Source organism: Thunnus albacares, chromosome 7 (genome assembly GCF_914725855.1).
Source record: "Thunnus albacares chromosome 7, fThuAlb1.1, whole genome shotgun sequence".
NCBI classification, from domain to species: Eukaryota; Metazoa; Chordata; class Actinopteri; order Scombriformes; family Scombridae; genus Thunnus; species Thunnus albacares.
In genome coordinates this window covers 4,641,357-4,663,227 of record NC_058112.1, presented here as the reverse complement: position 1 = coordinate 4,663,227, position 21,871 = coordinate 4,641,357, and the positions used below count along the sequence as shown (strand labels likewise).

The 21,871-nt window shown below is 39.5% G+C and overlaps 2 protein-coding genes across 2 annotated transcripts; both read left to right on the top strand.

The window, feature by feature from the left end:
* The first annotated feature begins 1,956 nt into the window (after positions 1-1,956).
* On the top strand, positions 1,957-7,570 carry si:dkey-12e7.4 (uncharacterized protein LOC558132 homolog). Its single transcript, XM_044357820.1, has 8 exons — positions 1,957-2,251; positions 2,495-2,546; positions 2,992-3,179; positions 5,526-5,699; positions 6,017-6,127; positions 6,405-6,639; positions 6,725-6,956; positions 7,012-7,570. Exons 1-6 carry the CDS (start codon positions 2,096-2,098, stop codon positions 6,516-6,518), a joined length of 795 nt encoding a protein of 264 aa, XP_044213755.1. The 5' UTR covers positions 1,957-2,095; the 3' UTR covers positions 6,519-6,639; positions 6,725-6,956; positions 7,012-7,570.
* A 1,800-nt stretch (positions 7,571-9,370) lies between these two features.
* syt19 (synaptotagmin XIX) lies at positions 9,371-17,879 on the top strand. The gene is made up of 9 exons (XM_044356984.1): positions 9,371-9,795; positions 11,350-11,584; positions 11,693-11,766; positions 13,187-13,306; positions 14,417-14,602; positions 14,946-15,095; positions 15,638-15,757; positions 16,645-16,756; positions 16,843-17,879. The coding sequence occupies exons 2-9, from the start codon at positions 11,383-11,385 to the stop codon at positions 17,148-17,150; spliced, it is 1,272 nt and encodes a 423-aa protein (XP_044212919.1). The 5' UTR covers positions 9,371-9,795; positions 11,350-11,382; the 3' UTR covers positions 17,151-17,879.
* The last annotated feature ends 3,992 nt before the right edge of the window (positions 17,880-21,871 follow it).

Below are 21,871 nucleotides of genomic sequence, written 5' to 3'. Positions count from 1 at the left end.
TTTCATTACACCGAGGAATAGGAATAAGTTATTTTCATTTTATTGTTGTATGTTGGATTCAATCTGTGCCCTTTTGTTTGGTTGTTTGGTTAATATTTGGACAAGTGTGTTACATGGAGGTTGTTTTATGGTGTTACTGAATCAAACATCCACAGGCTGGTCATGAGGCTGTATGACATGCCATCTTGTGTTCAAATCCAGGGCGTTTACTACAAATGTCACTGTGTCTTCTTTCCTGTCATGTTGTTTGTGCACCGTGTGTCACTTGATAAATTAGATTAGATGAGAAAACTGTGAGTGTTCCTGATTTGTTACTGCATGATTTTTTCTTGAGTTAAAAAGTGTTGTTTTGTTTTTTTCAAAATTTGGAGATGATGGACTTTGGACTGTTTGTTCATTCCTGGAGTTAATATATCTCAGAGGCAGCTGATGTAAAATGAACTCTGGTAGACATGGGCACCACATTCATTATGTGATTTTGTTGAGTAGGTAAATTAAAAGTTTGGCAGAACTGGCAAAATAGAGACACCATGTTCTGTATGTCTACTGTCCCTCTGCATTGATTACTGGAGAGACCAGCAGCAGTCCGAGCCATGAACTGATTGCTTATGTGAAGACAATACATCACTATTGTGTGTGCCTAGGAAGGCCAGTGAACATCCACTAGCTTCAGGAGCGCAGCTCTGCACCACACATTGTACCTCTACCAACCCATCATTTGCACTGTGCGCTATGTGCCAAAGTAATGTGTCTGTAAATGGAGGCATAGGAGCCAAATTCCAAATTAACTGACCTGGAGCAGACCAGGGATATCTGCTGTTCCCAAGCACCAGAAGCTTTAAGAAAATCTGCACTCACGAGGCTGCCAGGGAAACCATCTGTGTGCTCTGACTGCATAAGCTCCTTCAGCTGTGCTGTCACCCTTATCTCTGCACCTCCATCTTTACTTCAATATTTGAAAACTGACTGAATGCAGAACCCAAAACACAGCACACTCTCTCTACTTTATAAAATTTAGTATTCATAAAGATGAAAAATAGAATGGAAAAATACAAAAACATTAGGTGAAAAAAAAGTATATGATTTTACTGATTAAATAAGCATTGTCACATGTCACAGACAACATATAGCCTTTCTTAATTGTTATATAACAGCAGCTGAAGGTCTAACCTGCTGCAGTGCTGCCTATGTCACTGCCATATCTTTCTTTTTTTGAGAATAGTAACTTACACTATAACAAAACATGAAAATAAATAATGAATAACTTTTTTAGGTAGAGGTATTTCATAAAACCTTTTGGGTCTTTCCTCTCTCAACATTTTGTGCGTTTTTATGTCATTTGTTTGATTTTAACCTTAATATATAAAACTATTTTTTTCACAGTAATTCCTGATCTGAACCCAGAACAAAACAGATGGACTATCACTTTTTCAATAGGACCTGGAAATCATTCTGACCAAAGAGTCTCGGCAAAGAAGAGTTGGTTGCAAACACAGCTATGTGCTGATGAACCTCGAGGTGCACAGCCATGAACGTCCATGACACCTCGATGCTATCTCCCTATTACTCAATTCTGGGCATTTCTACTGTACGGTGTGGTGATTTACGCCAAATTATTGCAAATTTATTGTAAGACGTAGTAGTGTTAACAACTCTTCTTCAGTTTCCCAGCTGTATGCAGCCTGCGTCGTTGAAGCAGTGCTCTGTTGAACTATCTCCATCGCCTGGCGGTTTTTGGCTCGGCTTGGTGAAGTGGAGCAATCCTCCCACCTACCGGAGGAGATATTTTTTTTCCTAGGATGGTGAAGTCATGACCCGCCCTACTCTGCCTCTGATTGGCTTATCCTGATATTCTTACCCTATCCCTAATCAATCTCACTCCTCATTCCTAAACCTAATCCATCCAATAAATGAAGGTAACGAGTACTAGCCAATCAGAGGCAGAGTAGGGCGGGTCATGACTTTGCCATCCTAGGGGAAAAAAAGCCTGTCGGAAGATCCCTAGGGATTTGGCAAAGCCCTGTCACGAGAATTAGCTAGGAGGAAAGTTCACCCACCGGACGTCGAGTGCAGCAACTAGTTAGAGCTCACATTAATGATGAGTGGTGCCATGAATTTTAAAAACTGCGGCTCGGTGCTAGTAACGGGAGCCAGCCGGGGTCTCGGTCTGCAGATAGTCGACACCCTGGCGACTGGAGGAGTGTCACCCGGTAAGATTATAGCCACGACCAGAAACCCCGCCAGCGCGCAGGTAAACACCGACCACCTGAAGTGTCCTGAAAAGCCAACTGTCCCGCAGTTACCGCATGTAGTGCATTTAACATGGTTGTTAAAGGGTCATGACGACAGTAAGTCGACATTGATAACGTGTGAAGGAGCATTAAGTAGTGAAATAAAGTTAAACGTTTGCAGCCATCACACCAGATGGCGCCATTGTTCCATAACTGGATATTTGTCAGTGAACAATGACCAGAGCTGTGCTTTTCATTCACAGAAACTTCAGGAACTGGCAGAGAAATATCCCAATATCCACATAATCACTATGGGTAAGACTCAGAAGAAGAACGGTTGGTGTGTGTTTACAGATAGTGAATGGTTGAAAAACCAACATAGACACAAAACTCACGCTAGACAACACACAGGCCTGTGTGTTACTGTGGCAAATGAATCATTTCATTTTTATGTCTGGTTATTAACATGAGACATCCCTCATGGTGTTATTCAGACATGTTTATTGGCAATAAACAAAAAACTCCAATATGTATATTTACTTGCACATTCCGTCTTACACACGTCGGCCTCAAACATCACACATATTCAAACAGTACACATCCTGCACACACCAGAGATATTTGAAGTTAAATTGAAAGCATTAAGTCATTTATTTATTATTTTTCCCCTTCTAATAATATTCAGATTGTATTTTCTTCTGTTTTGATTAGTTTTTGTTTGGTTCTGGTGATTTGCAGTGTTGATATGTCTCTCTATCAGATGTAGTGAGCCAGGAGAGCATAGAGAAGTCTGCAGAAGAGGTGCAGCAGCTGGTACAAGAAGAGGGTCTGAACTGCCTGATAAACAATGCAGGGATCAATGTGGTGGCTGACTTTCATACTGTTACTGCCGAGAAGATGATTGAGAACTTCCACACTAATGCTGTGGCTCCTCTGATGATCACCAAGGTAATGTTTCCTGCATGAATTGTGTACTTCTTGTCAAATTGCGTGTAGTAGATCAGCAACTTAGTTTTGTTTAGAAGCTCCCACTTCACCAGACAGTGAGATAAAAAAGAAAATAAACCACCCTTTATTTGTATTTAGTCAGCAGGAGCAGGACCAGTGAGTAGCTCATTTTCTGAATGCTGCAACTAAAACAAAAAAATGACCTTGGTGAACAGAAGTTACACAAACCCCCCTAGCCCAGGGCAGACTGCATTTCATAAATATTAATTAAAAGTCTGGTTTCACTCGGCCTCAGAGTGCATGGTGGACTGCAGAGCAGCACCCTGAGCTGGTAGAAATTTAGGGACCTGATCAAAAACATGTCAGCAGGGCAGATGCCTGCTGACATAGAGCTTAATAAATCACATAAAGCAGAAACTTGCCATTGCAATGCTCTCTATGGACTGGGACTTTGGAATATCTTGTGCTTCATATGAATTAACACATTTTACTAAAATGCAAAGACAATACATAAACAGGAGAGCAAAGTGGGTCTTCCTGACAACCCTTTTATCTTGCCATAAAGATGCTTTGAAACAATCCCCCTTTTTGGCCAGAGCTGTCATATCCAGATATCTGTTGTTACCTTATTGAATATTGTTTTTGTAATCATTTGTCATGTATTTCATCAGTCAAACAAACAAAACAAAACAAAAACATTACAGATTCAGGCAACCCATACACTGTGTTCATTAATATGATACAAGCCTGATGATACAGCACATAGTCTTTGGATTTAATCTCCAGCTGTTTTTACTTTTTGTGTCATTAACAGTGCTGATAAGATGGTGCATCTGCTTGAAGAAAATCAGTACCACGAGGGTTGTCTCAAATCAAATCCTTGCAGTGTTCAAGCTATAATATATAACTATTCTGCATTAAAATGTCTAAAAACAACCAGACCTATGTTTATTATTTTTTGATATTTTGTTAAGTTGTGTACTTACATTATCTCAAATGTTTTCAAACCCAGTGAAATCAGCAATTTAAATCAAGATAATGGTCCGGTTCATTTGGTCGCCTGTCAGTAGCGTCATTCCCCTTCTACCAAAGTGTATAGGCATACAAGATAAAACATTGCCGTTGTGTTTGCCCGCCACAAACTGTCATAAATTGACTTTTATTCAGTTTTAAGTCACATTTTTAAGAAAAACTTTTTAGATCTTTGTTGTTTTTAACTGTATCTTTTAATCGGATGAAGGATTCTAGTCATCAGACGTCTGGATCTTAAATTATCAATGAAACAAGCTGAGCAAACGTTAGCAGCAGCTCACCTAACAGCCCTTCCCAGACGTCCTCTTTCTGCCAAACAGTGTCAGAGAAACACTGATTTAAAAAAAATCAAAAAATTTTTAAGTGACACTGCCTTATTTAGTGTTTTTACCGGTTTTAATCCCTGTGTACATTTGTTTTGGAGAGGAGGAGACCTCTGTGGATAATTCAGCTCCTGGTAAAGACCTGCTGAACGTCTGTATCTTAAGTTAGCAGAGAAACAAGCTTAGCAAACGTTAGCAGCAGCTCAGCTAGCAGCCCCTACCGGACATTCCTCTTTCTGCCGAACAGCATCAGAGAAACACCAATTTTTTTTTTTTTTTTTTACATGAAACTGCTTTATTCACTGTTTTTACCTGTTTCAATCACCGTGTCTGTTTGTTCTGGAGAGGAGGAGACCTCTGTGGATAATTCGGTTCCTGGTTAAAACATCCTCAACAATGAATACTGGAGTAATCCTATCCCAGAGAAGCTGGTTGTATAACAATGAAGATAACACTGCCCATGTTCCCATGCTACTTCACACCGTCATCACACTCCGTCTTTTGTTATTGTTTTGATTGAGAGACTCTTAGCAGCTGAAATTACATATTTTGCGTTTAAGTAATCACCTCGTTAGTACTGCTGTGAATGCAGACCATTTCTCTCTGAGGTGGGAATGCTGCCACCAGAGGGCAACACTGTTCCTCACATACAGTTTGAAATGTTTTACTCTCAATAGGAATATTCTAGCCTTTGTCTAAATTGCAAGATTTGATGAAGTATTAACACTTTTTTTCTTTAAAGTGTCTAGTTTGCAGCTCTGTGTTATATTTATTTACAGTGTTATGTTCTGTGCATGTCTAGTAAGGTCAATAATGTTGATTTCATATATTAAAACATTAAATGATTATGTGTTATTAACCAGACACCATCACTAATAATTGTCACAAAATGTTAATGAAAAACTAATGTAATAATCTTTTTAAACATATTGATTGGAGCTGCATCTCTTGAAATCCTCAACTGTGATGTGGGTTATTCTGCTTCTGTCAGGCCTTCCTGCCTCTGTTGAAGCGAGCTGCATCCAGAGGAGGACCAGGTGGTGCAGGAAGCATGGGTATCCAGAGAGCAGCCGTCATTAACATGACCTCTCTGCTGGGCTCTGTGGAACTCAACTGGGGGGAGAGGGCCAACAACTTCAAATGGTACCCCTACAGGACGTCCAAGGTATCGTTATCACCTGACGATGAATGATGTGTCATATCAGTTAATAAAGTAAAGGACAAGATTGTTAAGGCATGCGAGGTAGGTTCTGATACAGAAAGGGAGGTCAGGCTGTTTCAAATGGTTGGATATTGTGTTTGTGTCCTGGTAAATGAAAGTCATAAGCATCTCTTCTGATTAAACATTTTTGCAACAATGGATTTCAGGGAAATGCTGGATCCCCACTGATCACATGCTGCGGTGTTGGGTTTATATTGCACACTAGTGTGTTGAGTTTTGCATTGTGCTGCATCCTATCTTGTTTCTGCTTGCCTTCTCAGAGTGCCCTAAACATGGTGAGTCGCTGTATGGCTGTAGACCTGGAGCCTGATGGGATTCTCTGTATGGCTATACATCCTGGCTGGGTCCGCACTGACATGGGGGGGTCTGAGGTAAAGGCCTACTCCGAGTAAAATTAACTTTCTGTGAATACACTCAAGCCTTTTTTTAATCTACACTAGTGAGAAAAATATTCCAGAGAATTAATTTGACTAAAATGTGTCAGCTGTTAAAACATGATGTTTAGAATGAATGGTGTTTTAAACTCCAAACATTCAAAAGCTTTTGCACATTCAGGTGTCCTGAGTGATATGTATAGTAATCATTATGTTAATGTTTCTTTGGAGTGTTTCTGAATAGAAAAATTTGTTTTTATCCATCTCTTTCCAGGCTCCACTGAGTTCAGAGGAGAGCGTTTCATCCATCTTATCTGTGATTGGTGGACTGACTGAGAAGGATCATGGGTCATTTCTGAACTTTACGGGAGAGCCATTACCTTGGTGACCCTGATCACCACAGTAATGAGTAGAATGATTATGAGCTCTATTGACTGACCTTAATGATGATTTAGTCAGTTATGATTAACTTCAGCTATGCAAAGATGAGTGCATCAATGACTCAGACCGCACAGTGTTAAATCTAAATCTAGCTCTATCTTATAGGAAAAAGCTTGCACATTCCACCTAAATAAAACCTGATTATAGGAGAGCAATGGGTAAAATTAAGATGATGTTGAAGTTTTCATAAGTAGATGGGTGGGGTTTGGTGTGCAGCTTGTTTTTTTTATATTCCATACTGTACATACAGTATACTGTATCTGAACTGCATTCAAATGTAAACATAAAATGTTATATTTCATTGATCTGATAGCACACCAAAGTCACCACACCAGCCAAATAGACAAGACTGGGTTAAAAGGTCTTAACAGGAAACCCTCTCTGTGTTGTACTTTGATTGTTCTAAATCAATTTTGAAGTTTAAGCAAAATTTTGGTCAGTTATCTCTTACCATTCCCAAGCGGAGGTGTCATGGCCACACATTTGCCACACTGAGTATCACCCTAAAACAACAGTTTTATAATCCAGTGTTGATACATATAGATTTTTTTTCCTCTGGTCCAACTTTCCACCTCAAACACTAGAAAGTTACTTTTAAATTGCAAACTGTTAAAGATGTATGGTTAAACTCTCTAGAATATTGAAATTTACTTAAGTGGTCTGATTGCTCTCTTTTACCTTACCTGTCAGTCAGTAGAGTATCATATGTACAGTATGTCAAGTTTGTGTAAGGATGTACAAAAGTTAAGTGACTCATCTGCAGTGAGCTCTTCCTACAGTTTACACCACAAACTAAGAATATAATGTTTTACTGTACTAAACTCCATTAATTTACCATGTTTGCACTAACTTACACTGCTGTTGCTGGAAAATGTATGAGCAAAGTTAAAGGACAGTTAGTTTAGAAATGTTTTACATATTTTTGAGATTATTACTGTTTATAGTGTTTGATTTTAGCATATTGTTATAAAACCATAATAAAAGTTTGACTGTCTATAAGCATGTCTTCTATTAGACGAGTTCTGTTATGACACGATACAAGTTTTCTGTCATGTGGTTGATGTTTCCGTGAACTATATGATCATGATGAATTTTTTTACAGATACATGGACCCAAAATGATGAAGCCTACTGATTTTGGTGATTCTATAGCTTTTCCTCTGGCACCAGCATGAGGTTGACATTTGGGTCTTTTAGTGAAATATCTCAAAAGCTATTGGATGGATTGTCATGAAATTTGACACAGATAACCATGTTGCCCAGAGGATGCAATATAATGACTTTTCATTTAGCGCTATAATCAAATCCCATTTTTAACTTATGGGCAGAGGACTTTGAGAGGAGGGTTAGCAGGTTGCTACGGAAGTGGCAGGGACTACCATGGAGTCTGAGCAGCATTGCCCTATACAAGCAGAACAACAAGCAGAAGCTCACCATCAGCAGCCTGAATTCATGGTGACCCGTACTAGGGAGGTTCTGCAATACTGAGAGTCCTGCGACCCAAAAGTTTCTCAGGCTGGCATTGAGGTCAGGACAGGATGGAAGTGGAGGGCAGCAGAGGCCGTGGATGTCGCTGAGTCACAGCTAAGGCACAGGGTGCTGATGGGCTCAGTGTCTCATGGAAGGGCTGGCCTGGGTAGCAGCCTACCATTTCACTGCAACAAGGCGCAGGAAAAGGACAAGAGGTCGTGGATCTAGGATGAGGTGCAAGCATCAGTTGAGGAGGAGTGAGCCAGCAGGATGGTTGGAATGCAGCAGCAGGGAGCCTGGACAAGATGGAAGCAAGCGGTGGAGTTCAAAGATACTGAAGTGATGTAATCAAGTTTGCATCAAGGTGGCTGTGGATCAGGAGAGGAGAGGGGTGGATGGAGTAAACTACCTGGACACAAGCTTGGGCTTGGTCAGCCCCAACTGGCTCGCCTGGTCGAGGGTTTCTGATTGTTGAAAGACTCAAAACACCCAATGACCCCAGGTAACATCACTGATGATGTATCCAGGTGCATCACAAGATGCAGTGAAACATCTCAACATCTACTTGATGGAATGGTACAACATTTTCTACAGTCATTCATAGTACCTATGTAGACCCGAGTTGTCCTCTAGGGCCATGATGAGGTTGACATTTGTGGTTTTGAATGAAATGTCAAAAAAATGATTTTGTACAGACATTGCCGTCCTTCAGTATAACCTCATGGAGCCATTAGTATGCCTGTGCCCTCTTGTTAATTGCTTGGTATGTGAGTAAGTGAGCCTAGCAGACCAACAGTGTCAAACAAGGAAACCAGGAAGTTTTGCCAAAATGGTTTTCTTCCTCATTCTTGGAATGTCAAGTTAGGGTTATCTAATGATTTATCTTTCAGCAAGGTGACTCAACAGCATGCTCTTATTTGTTTGTCTCCCTTTGTATGCCTCTCTGTCAGCAGGCAGTTCTACAAAATAATTGGTGACAAACCTGCAAGATAATGATGACAATGAAAAGCTTTTTGGACAAAAGTCATGTGAAAACATGATCTTGTGTCAGTGGCACGTTACAATTAAAGCGAGGTGAGAGTGTGTCTTATCATTGTCCGTTTACTGCACCTGTAGCTGGTTTGGCTACAGTTACATGATAACAGCTCCTTTATCACAAGGCACAGCTGAAGTCGAACATGAAAGTGTATTTAACAGCTAACCACGTGAATTTATTGGATATAATATTGACTTGAAAGTGCAGTAGACATGTTGACTGAGGTGTACAGAAACAACAAGCAGTCCCTGTGGTACCTGGGGGCGATCGCAGGGGCACGGCTTATCACCAGCCCAGGTGCAATGATTTGACATAATGCTTTAATCCCCCAGTAGTTTGTTTGTAGAAGTTGTCTGACCTGAACGCTCAGCTAGCAGACCTGCAGAGGAATCTTTAAGAAGAAGAGAGCTGGAGATATGGCCATGTCAAGCTCCCTGAAATGTCATGTAAATGTTATCAAACCAGTTTGCCCAGAATGGTGTACAGGAAGTCATGTGCTGGGTGTGTGTGAGTATGTATGAAGAGAGACGAGAGAGAGGGAGGGAGTTTGCCTAGAGTGCCAAAACAGGACGAACAGTTATGTGATAAGGAGCTACTTTGAATTTCTCACAAGTTCTTTTGTTTCTGTGAAAATTTAAGAGCTCACAACATGGATTTATAGTACAGCAGAAGGTGTGCATTCCTGAAGAAAAAGATGGCATGAGTTTTCATTAGTGAAGGTAAATATTTATTTCTGTCTAATGTATTTATTTATGTATAGTTCATGATTCAAGTAACGGCAACAGTAGGCCTGTACTCTAATGGAACAGGTTATCAGAGACAATCAGGAGAAATGTTACACAGGTAGTCTATGAAATTGCTTACAGCTATCGATAATAGTTATGTATAACCACTTCACATGTACTTTATGATAAAGTATAACTGTCTTTTCTCTTCACAAGTCTTTTAAAATCTATATAGTGGCCTCCAGAAGGGTTTCAGCTGTGACATTGTTTACTCCACTATTCTTAACTTTTGTGTATCACTACAATATCTGAATTGCTGAAGTTTTTCGTGTTTTAATATGAATACTAGCTGTACCTTTGTAGAATTGTTTTGCATTAAGTGTTAGCAGGGCAAGAGCTATTTGACTAAACTCTTTCTGATAGGAGATAATCATGTCTGTCTGACCAGGCCACAACTGCACCAGTTTTCTTTACCTCAAAGAATAATCCAACTGGTGAAGTATGTCCCAGAAATTAGCAGCCACCTGTTAATCATAATCTTAATACACAACATTATGTTTGTGCATGTCTGGGCTTTTAAGTGAGAATACAGGTATTAAGGGCGCCAGCCATGTGTGTAACTTTGGTAAAGAAATATTAGAACATTTTAAAACAATTTAAGAAGTTTGCAAGGTTGAAAATAGCCTATATCTTTGCCTAATTACATTCTTCTTCTTCCTCCTCTTTTTTTGCCTATAAGCGCAAATTAGTAGTATCATTAATGATGGCTCTATTATATTCAAGTGTCCCAGTAAGGCATGACAGTGTCACAGTGAACTCAGCATGCACAATACCAGGAGCCTGACACTAAAGCAGCTAAATGGTATTCAGCCATCATCATTTTATTATTTACGCATGACCGTTTTGTGACATGTCAAAAGGTCATCTGTGAAAAAGGATCAGTCAGCAAATTGTTGTAGATCAACTTTCCATTGGTCTAATGATCATTTCAGAAGTAACTCCTGTACCTTGAATGTACAATCAAATTTTTTTTTTTTTGCATTTCAGGCCAGTTGGCACCAATTCCTGATGCTTGATGTATGTAGTCGTAAACTTAATACACAATCTCCTAAATAATAAAGAAATCCAGACCACCATCACTCACCATGTCCTTTTCTCCTTTGTTTCTTTGGTATTCCTTGGCTTAAATCTACAAGATCTGCTGGTTAATAAACATGAGCCGGATGTGTGTTTGGGTGTGCTGATGTCACTTCTCATGATTTCTTGGATATTGTTAACCCAGGTTACCTTTCACTACCATTTGGACCTGTCTAGCCCAGGGATAGGAGTTGTACGCAAAGTTGAATCATTAATGCCAACTTGCAATTGTTAGCTAATATGACTGCTTTAGTTGCAATTCACTACTGCCACTCACAGTAAATGAATACAGTTTATTGCTGTCCAATGGCTGAACCCCCAATGTGGTTACTAGAGGGACTATTATGTGACCTCAAAGTTCTATAATCTACCGTACAGTTCCCTCACATGGTCTGTACTCCTGTGTTGCAGCTCTATGTGTAGGCCACATGGAGGTAGAGAGTCATGGTGACACTGGTGGACTTTCCTGCCCCTGTGGAGCCGCTGTCAGCTGCTGGAGAGCTAAAGATGCCCTTCTCAGACACAATCAAGTACTGCATCCTGGGCATCTCCATCACACTTCTTCTGCTGGCGTTGGGCATTTTGGCCTGGCAGGCCTTCAGATGCTGCACACACAAGCACACTGCATACACTCAGCAAGATACAGGTGAGTAGGGTTCAGATTACAATACCAAACAGTACAGAGCAACTGGGTGATGTTTGGTATCTGACCAAGAGAGTGATCACCAGAATGTGTGTCTGATCTTTACTGTAGTGAATAGTGAACCGCTGTACTCAGCTGGCAGGTCCACAACAGCAAGACACTACTCAGGATCTCCAAGTACTAAGGTAAGAGGAAATAGAGGCAAAATCCATTTCAGTTCTGGTGAGCCTAGATTTGAGGAATGTGGATAGCAAATAATACATATTTGTTTGTGACCACATGGTCTTCTGTGGCTATCCTACTGTATCAGGAATCCCAGAATTCAAAGCAACACCTTAACTGTATATTATTAGCCTTTCTAATAGGAGGGGGGAGGGGGGGAGTCCCCTGTGCTTTATGAAAACTGACTTTGAAACACTGAGTTTGGAGTTAAAGGTCATCTTACTCACATTCAGTTTCAAGCCAGTGCATGCAATTGTGACTTAGAAATTCCACACGACATTAAATCATTCAACAGCTGAAATTCAAATGCATGAAACTGAAATGTTATATGTGGGTACTAATCTCTTTACATGCATGACTGGTTTGAGTTATACATTGTAAGTGCACACAGTTTGAAATGTGGTTGGTTTATATACATTATATACCAGCAGGGTGATAAGATAATTTGGCATTCTGTGGTTTCATTTTAGTGGAAAAATATAGAATATTTGAAAAAGAAAAAGACCAAATTTTAAAAGTATTTTTAAGAGGAAATCTGAGCATGGAGAGAAATGTAGGACATTTTCAAGTACAGTGACAGTGGCAAAAAATCACAGAATCAAGGAACTCTCCCTGGAAAATGTGGATGATATGATGATGATGCCAATGGAGGTCTACCAGAGACCTGATTGTTTTTTAAGTATGACAGGACTGTACCAAGGAATTTGTGTTAATTCCTGTGCAAACATTCACATAGCATCACTAGTTTTTACAGGTAGAACATGTCAACTGAGCCTCTCGCTTACTGAATACTGAAGGAAACCTTTAGTTTACTGTAGATTGCTATCTGGGCATGGATATGTTTAACATTACTACTAAAATATCTGTAAGAGGAGTCAGGTTGGTTTTGTGCACAGAGTTAACCACAGGTTGAGTGAGATACCTCTGTAGATATTATGCTCTCCTACATGAGCTGTGTTTGAGAATAACATTTTATTGGGCTTCTTTCTTGATTCCTTCCTACCACATGACTAATGTGTCAGTAAAAGTCCTACTGAGTTTAATAACAATCAGTAGTTTATTACAGTGTTTGGACAGGGTCTCTGACAGCTTTAGTGAACATTTAACATTATCAGCTTCACAAATGTTTTATTCATCCATATATATTAATCAAAGGTTGACTGTAAAGGATTATATGTTGTCAGGTGTTCCTATTATTTTGTTTGGAGATGTGCTAAATAAGCAGCACTGTCTATGTACAGAAGATTAATGAGAACATTGTTTAAACAAAGAAGACTTGTCACAAGTCAAATAAAGCCAAACTGGAGGCTTAATAAAAACACCACTGATAGAAATGTAATGTGTGTGTGTGTGTTTGTGTGTGTGTGCGCGCGCTCTCTCTAGGTGGTGGATGTCGGTATGGAGGTCTGCAGGCTGAGCCGCTGTTTGTCTCAGGCCTCGTTTCCCTCCTCAGAATCAATCCTGGCAGATGGGGACATGGGGGAGCAGGCCAATATTAGAAAGGTAATAGACATTGCCGCATAATCTTGTTGTCAAGTGACAATGTTGCATCTCCAATTACTTTTTTAAAATTCTCTTTATCTAATGGCGTATGCACTTCCTGTCTTCAAATACTACTTAAGCCTCTCTTACAACTATATTTTACCCAGTGAGTATGGAATAGGTCTCATACATTAAATGGCTTATGTACATCATAAATGGCCATTAAGCTTTGTGAGACCTATTTCCTACTCATTGTGTTGTAAGGGAGGCTGATGCAGTTTTTGGACATATACTATATAACAGGATTCCCATAGCAGACACTATTGATGAGGTGTTTTTCTCTTAACAATGCAGCAATGCCAGCAGCTCTGTGAGGCTGTACTTGGCACAGTATTCATTTGAGCTTATTGCGAACATCAGCACACCAGCATGTTTACTGCTTCATGCTACATGCCAACTCACACTGACAATGCTAACATGCTGATGTTTAGTTGGTAATACAGGGTCACCATCTTAGTTTACCTTTTTAACATTCTAAAATGTAATAACTTAACACAGACGACGGGAATGTCATCAGTTTTGCAGGTATTTGGTCATAAACAAAAGTATTTGGCAGATGACAATTTTAACCTGATGATGGTGCTAGATGAATAATCAGGGGGAGACCAAGGTTATAAAGATCCATCCTCTAGTGACCCATACTGTACCTGCAGCAAATTTCACAGTAATTTATCCTAAAGATATTTCATGAATGTCTCTACCAAATTTCATGGCAATCCATCAAGTAGTTTTTGAGTTATTTCAGTCAGGACTAAAGTGGTGGACCAAGCGGCAGACTGACAGACCACTAACCTGGCTAAAAATACTGTATTCAGATTGTAAACTGTGTGCTGAACATTTGTATTTATTATATTTTTCCATTTTCTGGCTGCTGGCACATGTTAAGGATTTGTTTGGATATGTGGGCTACTTGTTATTCCTGACATCTACCTTGTTAGATGTTATATTTTAACTGAAATGTCTGAAAATCTCCCTTTTATCTATTAAGATTAACAAAGGATTAAACACTAAAAGAAAAATACACTGCAAGTTTTTAAGCAATGTCAACAGCGCTATATCTTCTTATACCAGGTCGATGGATCGATACGATTCTCCGTCTACTATGACCGGCTGCAGTCCCTTCTGGTGGTCACCGTCTTGGAGGCGGAGGGGCTACTGGAACAAAGCCAGATCCGCAGCCTCCAGCCATTTGTCAAGCTAAGACTCATGTGGGCAGGATCAAACAGTGGGGAAGTGGAGAGCAGTACGGATGAGGAGGTAATTGATCTGCAAAAATGTCAGTAAAACTCATTCAACCTTGCAATTGCAAAGCTCAATCAAATGAGTGACATCATTAAATTAAGTTCCGGGCAAAAGAATCATCAGCAGCATCTTAAAGGGGGAAATATATATACTTCTGATTAAGACGGATGACATTAAGATTTTACCGAACCTTGCGTGCATATTGAAGATGCACTGAGTTCTTGATTTTGTCTGCTATAGACCTGTTGCTTTGTACACAAGTACGTCAACACTGCCCCTCAGTTTCTCATTTAAAACCTCGCTGCGGTGTCTTTGTACTGTATAAAGGTGTTATGGATTACTGCTGTGATCCTCTTAGGGTGAAGGGATGCCGCCTGTGATGTGGACAGTGCTGCAGGAGTGGCAGACGCGAATTGTGAAAGGCACCTGTAACCCTTTGTTTGGAGACCAGTTCAGCTGTGTTCTGTGCGAGGATAAGGAGCTTCATCACATCAACCTCAGGATGGAGGTCATGCAGCACACACATGTCACACTCTCAGTATCTCTTAAATTATAGTAGGTTGGGGGCCAGACTGAAAAGAGATACTTTATTTTACAACCCAATATCACAGTTCTGCAAGTAGTTTACTTGCACTTGGGTGAAATACAATCTGCTAGGAGCCAGAGACTTAAAATTTGTTTTGTGCATTAGTCAGTAGGTCTGAATACTAATTAAGCAGATGACACTAAGTTAGCTGTGACACTGTACAACTGATCTAAAAACTTAAACTAATAATACACTCCCAAGTCTACAATGAATAAAATTATATGTTGATTACATCTTAGCTGTCTTATCACCATGTCAAAGAAACAGTGCTACTGTCATTCTGCCCTACATACATTGCTCTAAGATACGTATTGGATACTTTATATTATAGCCAGGATAGTCATGTTTAACACACACAACACAGTTGAAGAAACACGACCTAAGCAGAGGAACATGTGTGTTTTTGTGTGTGTTATTCTTTAAATAAACTGTCTGTCCGTCATATGTCTGTGTGTGTGTCTCAGGTGAGGGACTTTGATAAATTCTCCAGACACACAGTGTTGGGAGAGGTGAGGGTTCCTATAGGGCACCTCAACATCTCCTACCCTCTGGAGCTACAAGAAGATCTGCAGACACCCCAGAAGGTGCAGTAGAACATGAACACACACATACTGCAGAAAGATTTGCACCTGTACCATCATTTATACAAACACACACACACATGTGCAATCAAATAGGAATGTTTCTCTCACTTTTAGATTGAAATAGAAGTGAGTTAAGGAATGCCATATACATACACATATTCTTCTTTCCATGTATGACACAAAGTAATACACTAATATGATCTCAATTTCTTTGTTTCCCAAATGTGTATATATATACGTACAATTTGAGTCATTAAACAATTATGATTTTTTTATCCTTAACCACAAAAACTGGACTACAAAAAATGGATTATACACTTTAGGGCTGCAATTACTGATCATTTTCTCGCTTAATCTATTAATCCTTAGATTGTCCATCCCAGATTCCTAGAGCCCAAGATGTCTTCAAATGTCTTGTTTTGTCCGACCAACAGACCAACACCCAAAGATATTCAGTTGGCACTAATATAAATCAGAGAAAAACAGCAAATTCTCGCATTGTAGAAGCTGAAAACAGAGACAGCTTGAGTTTTTGTTGTTTTTTTTTACTGATAAACAACTCCAACGAGCAATCAATTATCAAAATTGTTGCAGATTAATTACTAATTTATAGACAAACAATTGCAGCTCTGATACACTTGATTCTAACTCCTAAGAGGAGGAACCTTTTGTTGAATTATAAGTGACAGCAATTATGTATTTAATGTTTTCTTTATACCCCTTTTATTTTATATTCCTTTTTTGTCTTTTCATGTTGTAGTTTGTGTTTCCTATGGGCCTGCAACAATGTCACCATTTTTTAAAAACTGGTTTAATATTTTCTTATTGTACATATGCACGTCAGTGTACATTATGCTGAAGTGTTGATTCTCTCACTGTTGTGACAGGATCTTGTAGGAGAAGTGCTTCTGTCATTGAAGTTTCTTCCCACTTCTCAGAGGCTTGAGGTTGGACTGCTAAAGGTCAGAACGGTCCTCACTGACATACGCTCAGATGCAGGTAAATAACAAACACCTATACACAAAAAAACGCTGTCATATCCTTATAACATACAGTTCCTAATTTGCCTTCTCTGTGTTGTACAGCCATGTATGCCAGGATCAGCGTGCAGTGCAACCAGTGCAAGTTGAGGTACCAGAAAACCTCTGCAGTGGCCCGCTGCATGATGACTGTCTTCAATGAGGTTGTCATGTTCTCCTTGCCAGAGGTTCCTCTGGAACAGTGTAAAATTTTGGTTTCTGTATATGAGACTATAACGACTATGAAATCAGCCAAGCGTCTGATTGGACAGTTGACTGTGGGTAAGGAGAAGAGTTTGGAAGACAAGCACTGGAGCCTGATGATGCGCTCAGTCCGTCAGCCAATAGCAAAGTGGCATGGCCTGTTCATTTGAGTTACATCTCATAAAGCCCCTCTCCTGCACTTCCTGGATGTGCATACCTGCTTGTATTTAACTGAAAGCTGTGGTGCTTGTCTGTCAGGCTGTTGAGAGATCTGCACCTGCTTACCTGCAGGTCAAACATGGACTCATCTCCTTCCTGACTTCATAGTGGTCGACAGATCTTTCTGTGTTTAGGACAGCCCAACTGAAACCTTAGCTCACTCAGTTTACTTATTCATTCTTATATCTTTTACCATTCTTTTTTAGCTCCAAATCTCATCATATTGAAAGGGCTCTATGGATCTGACCTTTGCACTCCTTCTATCTAAAGGAGTTTGACTTAGTGTTGCACTTACTATACTGCACTCTGAATAACTGTATTGTTTGTGTTACGTTTATATTTATCTTCAAACTGTGCTCTACTCTGCATTATTAAATCTGTATATCACAACTCTGAATGTTCAGTAAATTTAACAATTTACCGTAAATAAGAGTTCAACAAAACACAATATTCATGCTTATACTGAGCAACACACACACACACACACACACACACACACACACACACACATATATATACACACCAAGCTAGTTGGTAACTAGTCCCTCTTCTCCAGGGACACCCTGTTCACATTTATACAGTTAAACACATTAACAACTGATGTTTATGTATGAAGTGATAAGGTGTTTCGCTTTTAGACTCTCCAATGGATGCACCACAGTAACCTGCATTGATTTAATAAAAGCCCTTTGCTGCCATCTGTTGGTTTAGTATTTTATTTTGTTTGAGACAGCAGATGCATTACTTATGAACTTACTATGAGGTTACACTAAAAAGATGGTGCTTATTGTTGTTGTAAGTAAGTTACCATCTTCATCATAACACGATGAACTAATTAATCATTTGGTCTATAAAATGTGAATATATCAATAAACAATGATAAATCCTCATTTTAAGGTAGAGCCCAAATGTTTAACATTCGAATTGTACGTAATTATGGATACGTTTACAATTAATTTCAGATTTAAAAGAGACTACATGAATTTAAAAATAAAAAGATTAGGTTTAGTGTGAATGCATTGTGGAATCAAATAATTTTTAAATGGTGCAAGTCAGTGGTGCAAAATATCAGTACATTTACTCGAGCACTGTACTTGAGTATAATTTTGAGGTACTTGAACTTGGGTATTTCCATTTTATGTTACTTTATAATTCTACTCTACTACATTTCAAATTAAGATTTTTCATTAAAAATATTTTGAAAAACTTACCATACAATAATGGGTCCCAGCCTTTTTTGGCTTTTTCTTTTTTCTTTCCTACCTCAGTTATTATCTCAAGACACCCCGGATTTATCTGTAGGCCTTTTGGAGGAGGCCTGGCAGGACTTAAGCACCTGCAGAAATTAAAAGCTCCACCTCGGCCAACTAAAGAAGTAAAATCCGTCTTAGACTATGAATTGATGCATCAGTATTACCAATCTAATAATGTAATAATATCTCACAGGTGCCATTTTTCTGCAGAAACAGCTGTAACATTATCCTCCTCCACCACTGGTGGGAGCACAACCACTACATATAGACTGCTCATGGCCGCTGATTAGGCTCCGTTATCCATACTGTAGCCTAGATCTCCATACTAAGTGTTCATCTTCATGTGCAAATACGTGATCAAATAAAAGTATAGTCATGTCTTCTTTAACATCTCCAACAAAATCACGACTATGGCTTATGGTTGTATTCACTGTATCACCCGGCCCTGTATCACACATGGATGTATAATAAGAGCTGGATAGGGCGCCGCCGCTCAGCCTTGCAGCCAATTTTTCCCAGTGGCCACTCGCGGTATTGCAGCGAAAAATCCCCCTGCGGCCCAAAAAGGATTTTCCCCATAGACCACCATTGTAAAAGAGACGCCTGTAAAACTGTTGACAGGATACCTCGAACTGCAAACAATGTCAATAATGACTCTTTCTATTATGAAATTTTGATCCATGGAGGTTTTGTGTTTGTAAAACTTTCCTCGAGTCGAGAAAAGCGATTTAAAAATCCGTGACGTCATCACAATATACAGTCTATGGGCCGAGCGGGAACTCGCGGGTGGGGCTCGCGGGGGAAACACTACTGCGCATATTCAGTGGGCCGCACAACGCGGAAGCAAACCCGGAAGCTAGAAACTTTTTTGGCGTATACGCCAGGCCAGGCGAGCAATTTCTATAGGACTGTTTGGGCGCCATTTTTAGTCCGGTATCCAGCTCTTACAATACATCCATGGTATCACACCATATATATCACACGGGTCACCGGCACACTGGATATAGACGGCGCAAGCGTGACAGATTGAACACCCGCTTTATTTCAAACCCGAGTCCTTTCTTTCAGGGTAAGTCAAGGACCAGTTCACCAAAAAGACGCCGTAAACTTGAATTCAGATGTGCTAGTTTATCTGTTTAGTTAATAACAATATCATTACATCGTATATTACTTTATATTTTATTTTAACTGTTTTCTAATTATTTTTGTTTACTCTGGCTAGATTAATTTAGCTTAATTTTAGTCATGTTAGCTATTTTAGCTATTCAAGCTATCCAGCGGTTTGCTAGCAGATAGTGTATAATATAAGCTAGCTTTGCGTGTGTAAAAATTGTGAATTTATTTAAGCACAAGTTAGCGTTCGTTCTTGTGCACCTACCTCAATGAAGATAAAAGATTGAGACAATTTTACATTGTCATATTAATGAAACTTTGTCAATGCTAGAACTCTGAACTGCAGCTCAGAGGACATAGCATATGCTGAACTTGTGATATGTAGCCAATAAGGTACTGTAGGATATGTAGAAAATGGTGATGTGGGTTTGTCGCATGTATCAACGCCACCGGTGGATGTTGCCATTAACATTTCACAGGTGTCGGGTATTGTCATTGCATATGTCGTCATCAGTACAGGAAGCCTGTTTTACTTCGGCCAGAAATTCAAGAATGATTGTTCCCGATCCAGAAAAAGGTGCAAGTGACAAGTTTATACTTCTACATTAACACAATATTTGATAAAATAATGCTCTTATTTTAAATGAATGGACAGAATGCCAACTCGCTAGCTAGCCAGTAATTAAGAGAATCAGTAGCTACAATGAGTTTAAACTATTTTATTGACAGTGTGCTAAAAATTGTCTCAGGAGACACCAGTGGGCCATAAAGAGCCAAAGTGAAACCATAACTCTAAGAACTCATTCAAAATCCCATTGACATTTGTAACATTGCAAATAACTAAAAATCCAGCCTTGGAACATAGGCTAGTTGACAGTACAGTATGTCATGTGGCTCATTTCACATTCCTACATAGTGATGGTAAGTTTTGAAAAACAACCAAAACAATATTATTGTTCATCCTATATTTCTGTTTCTTAGCAGCCTTTGATGAACACAATTTCCCATAAGCGAATGCTGTAGAGGTTTTTAGACAGCAGAGATAGCAATTTTCAAATCTTTATAGGCAAAGATTGATTAGGACAATTTTCAGGACAGGTTTAGGCTAATGTAGTGGTGTAAACATTGCTCTGTGGGCTATCCTCTGTTCCACTAGCTTCTTTAACTCAATGCAAATTAGCTTGCAAATTACTCATGGGAAATGATTTTCTTTAAAGGCCACTAAAAACATATCAAATAAATATTAGATAATTTTTCAAAAAACTGTATCCTAGATCCATATCTAAACTGCACAACATGCTGTTGAGAAAGCATCTGTTCCAAGGCTATTTTGTTTTTAGAGTAGTGACAGTGAGTGGGATTTTGAACTGAATGATGTTTTCTTACTTCTGGAACAGAACCAGGAAATTCCAGTTTCACTTTGGCCCTCTATACCTTCTCTCCTTGTTGCCATGATTCACTATTGCTGGAAACAGGATTTAGGACCGAAGACCCACAGGGAGAGTAGGACTGTTTTTTGTGACAGTTTACTGAGAGGAAGTGATACGATTACATGGCAGTATTGGCTACCTAGCAACATTGATAGTCTGTCAAACAAGTTCCAACTTACAACTAAACCTTGACTCTCTGGTATAGGAAGGTGGCTAACAGTCAGGTGGCAGAGGTAGAATAGCTAAAAAGACGCAACTAGTAGACAGATTTGGCAGAATCTAGAGGGGGAGAGGGATTTCTTGAAGATACTCCTGACTTCAGGGCAGGCACATTATCACGGACAGGCCTTGGACCAACTAAACAGGGTTAGACACAATTATATCATGGTCAATAAAAACTGCAAGGTTAGTGTGCAACCCCACTATCAGATTTGTATGCTCTTGAAAAGCCACTCAGTCAACCTATGCTGGCATAACTCTCTGCGACTGTCATTTTAGGAAAACCATTGCTGTGATCAGTTACTTGTGAGCAGCTAGGCTAGGCCTGGGCCTATCCAGGCCGACACATGGCCACCCCCCATGATTTTCAGTATTTCAACTGGTTGCATGTGCTACAAACTAAGACATCAACCCATAGTACCCATTCTAAAACCAGCATAGAAGCAGAGCTGTTTACTGGAAGTACTGATCAAACTTCAAATATAAATGTTCCCACGAAAATTTTCCCTTTGGTATCCACAGAAAAACATCCATGTAAGAACCTACAGTTAGCAATGCACCCTTCCGATCTTTTACAGTTTTTCAGGTCAAAATGGCATCAGGGCATGCAAAGTTACTCTCTTGACTTTTTCACCAATAATGGCCTTGGTCTTCATG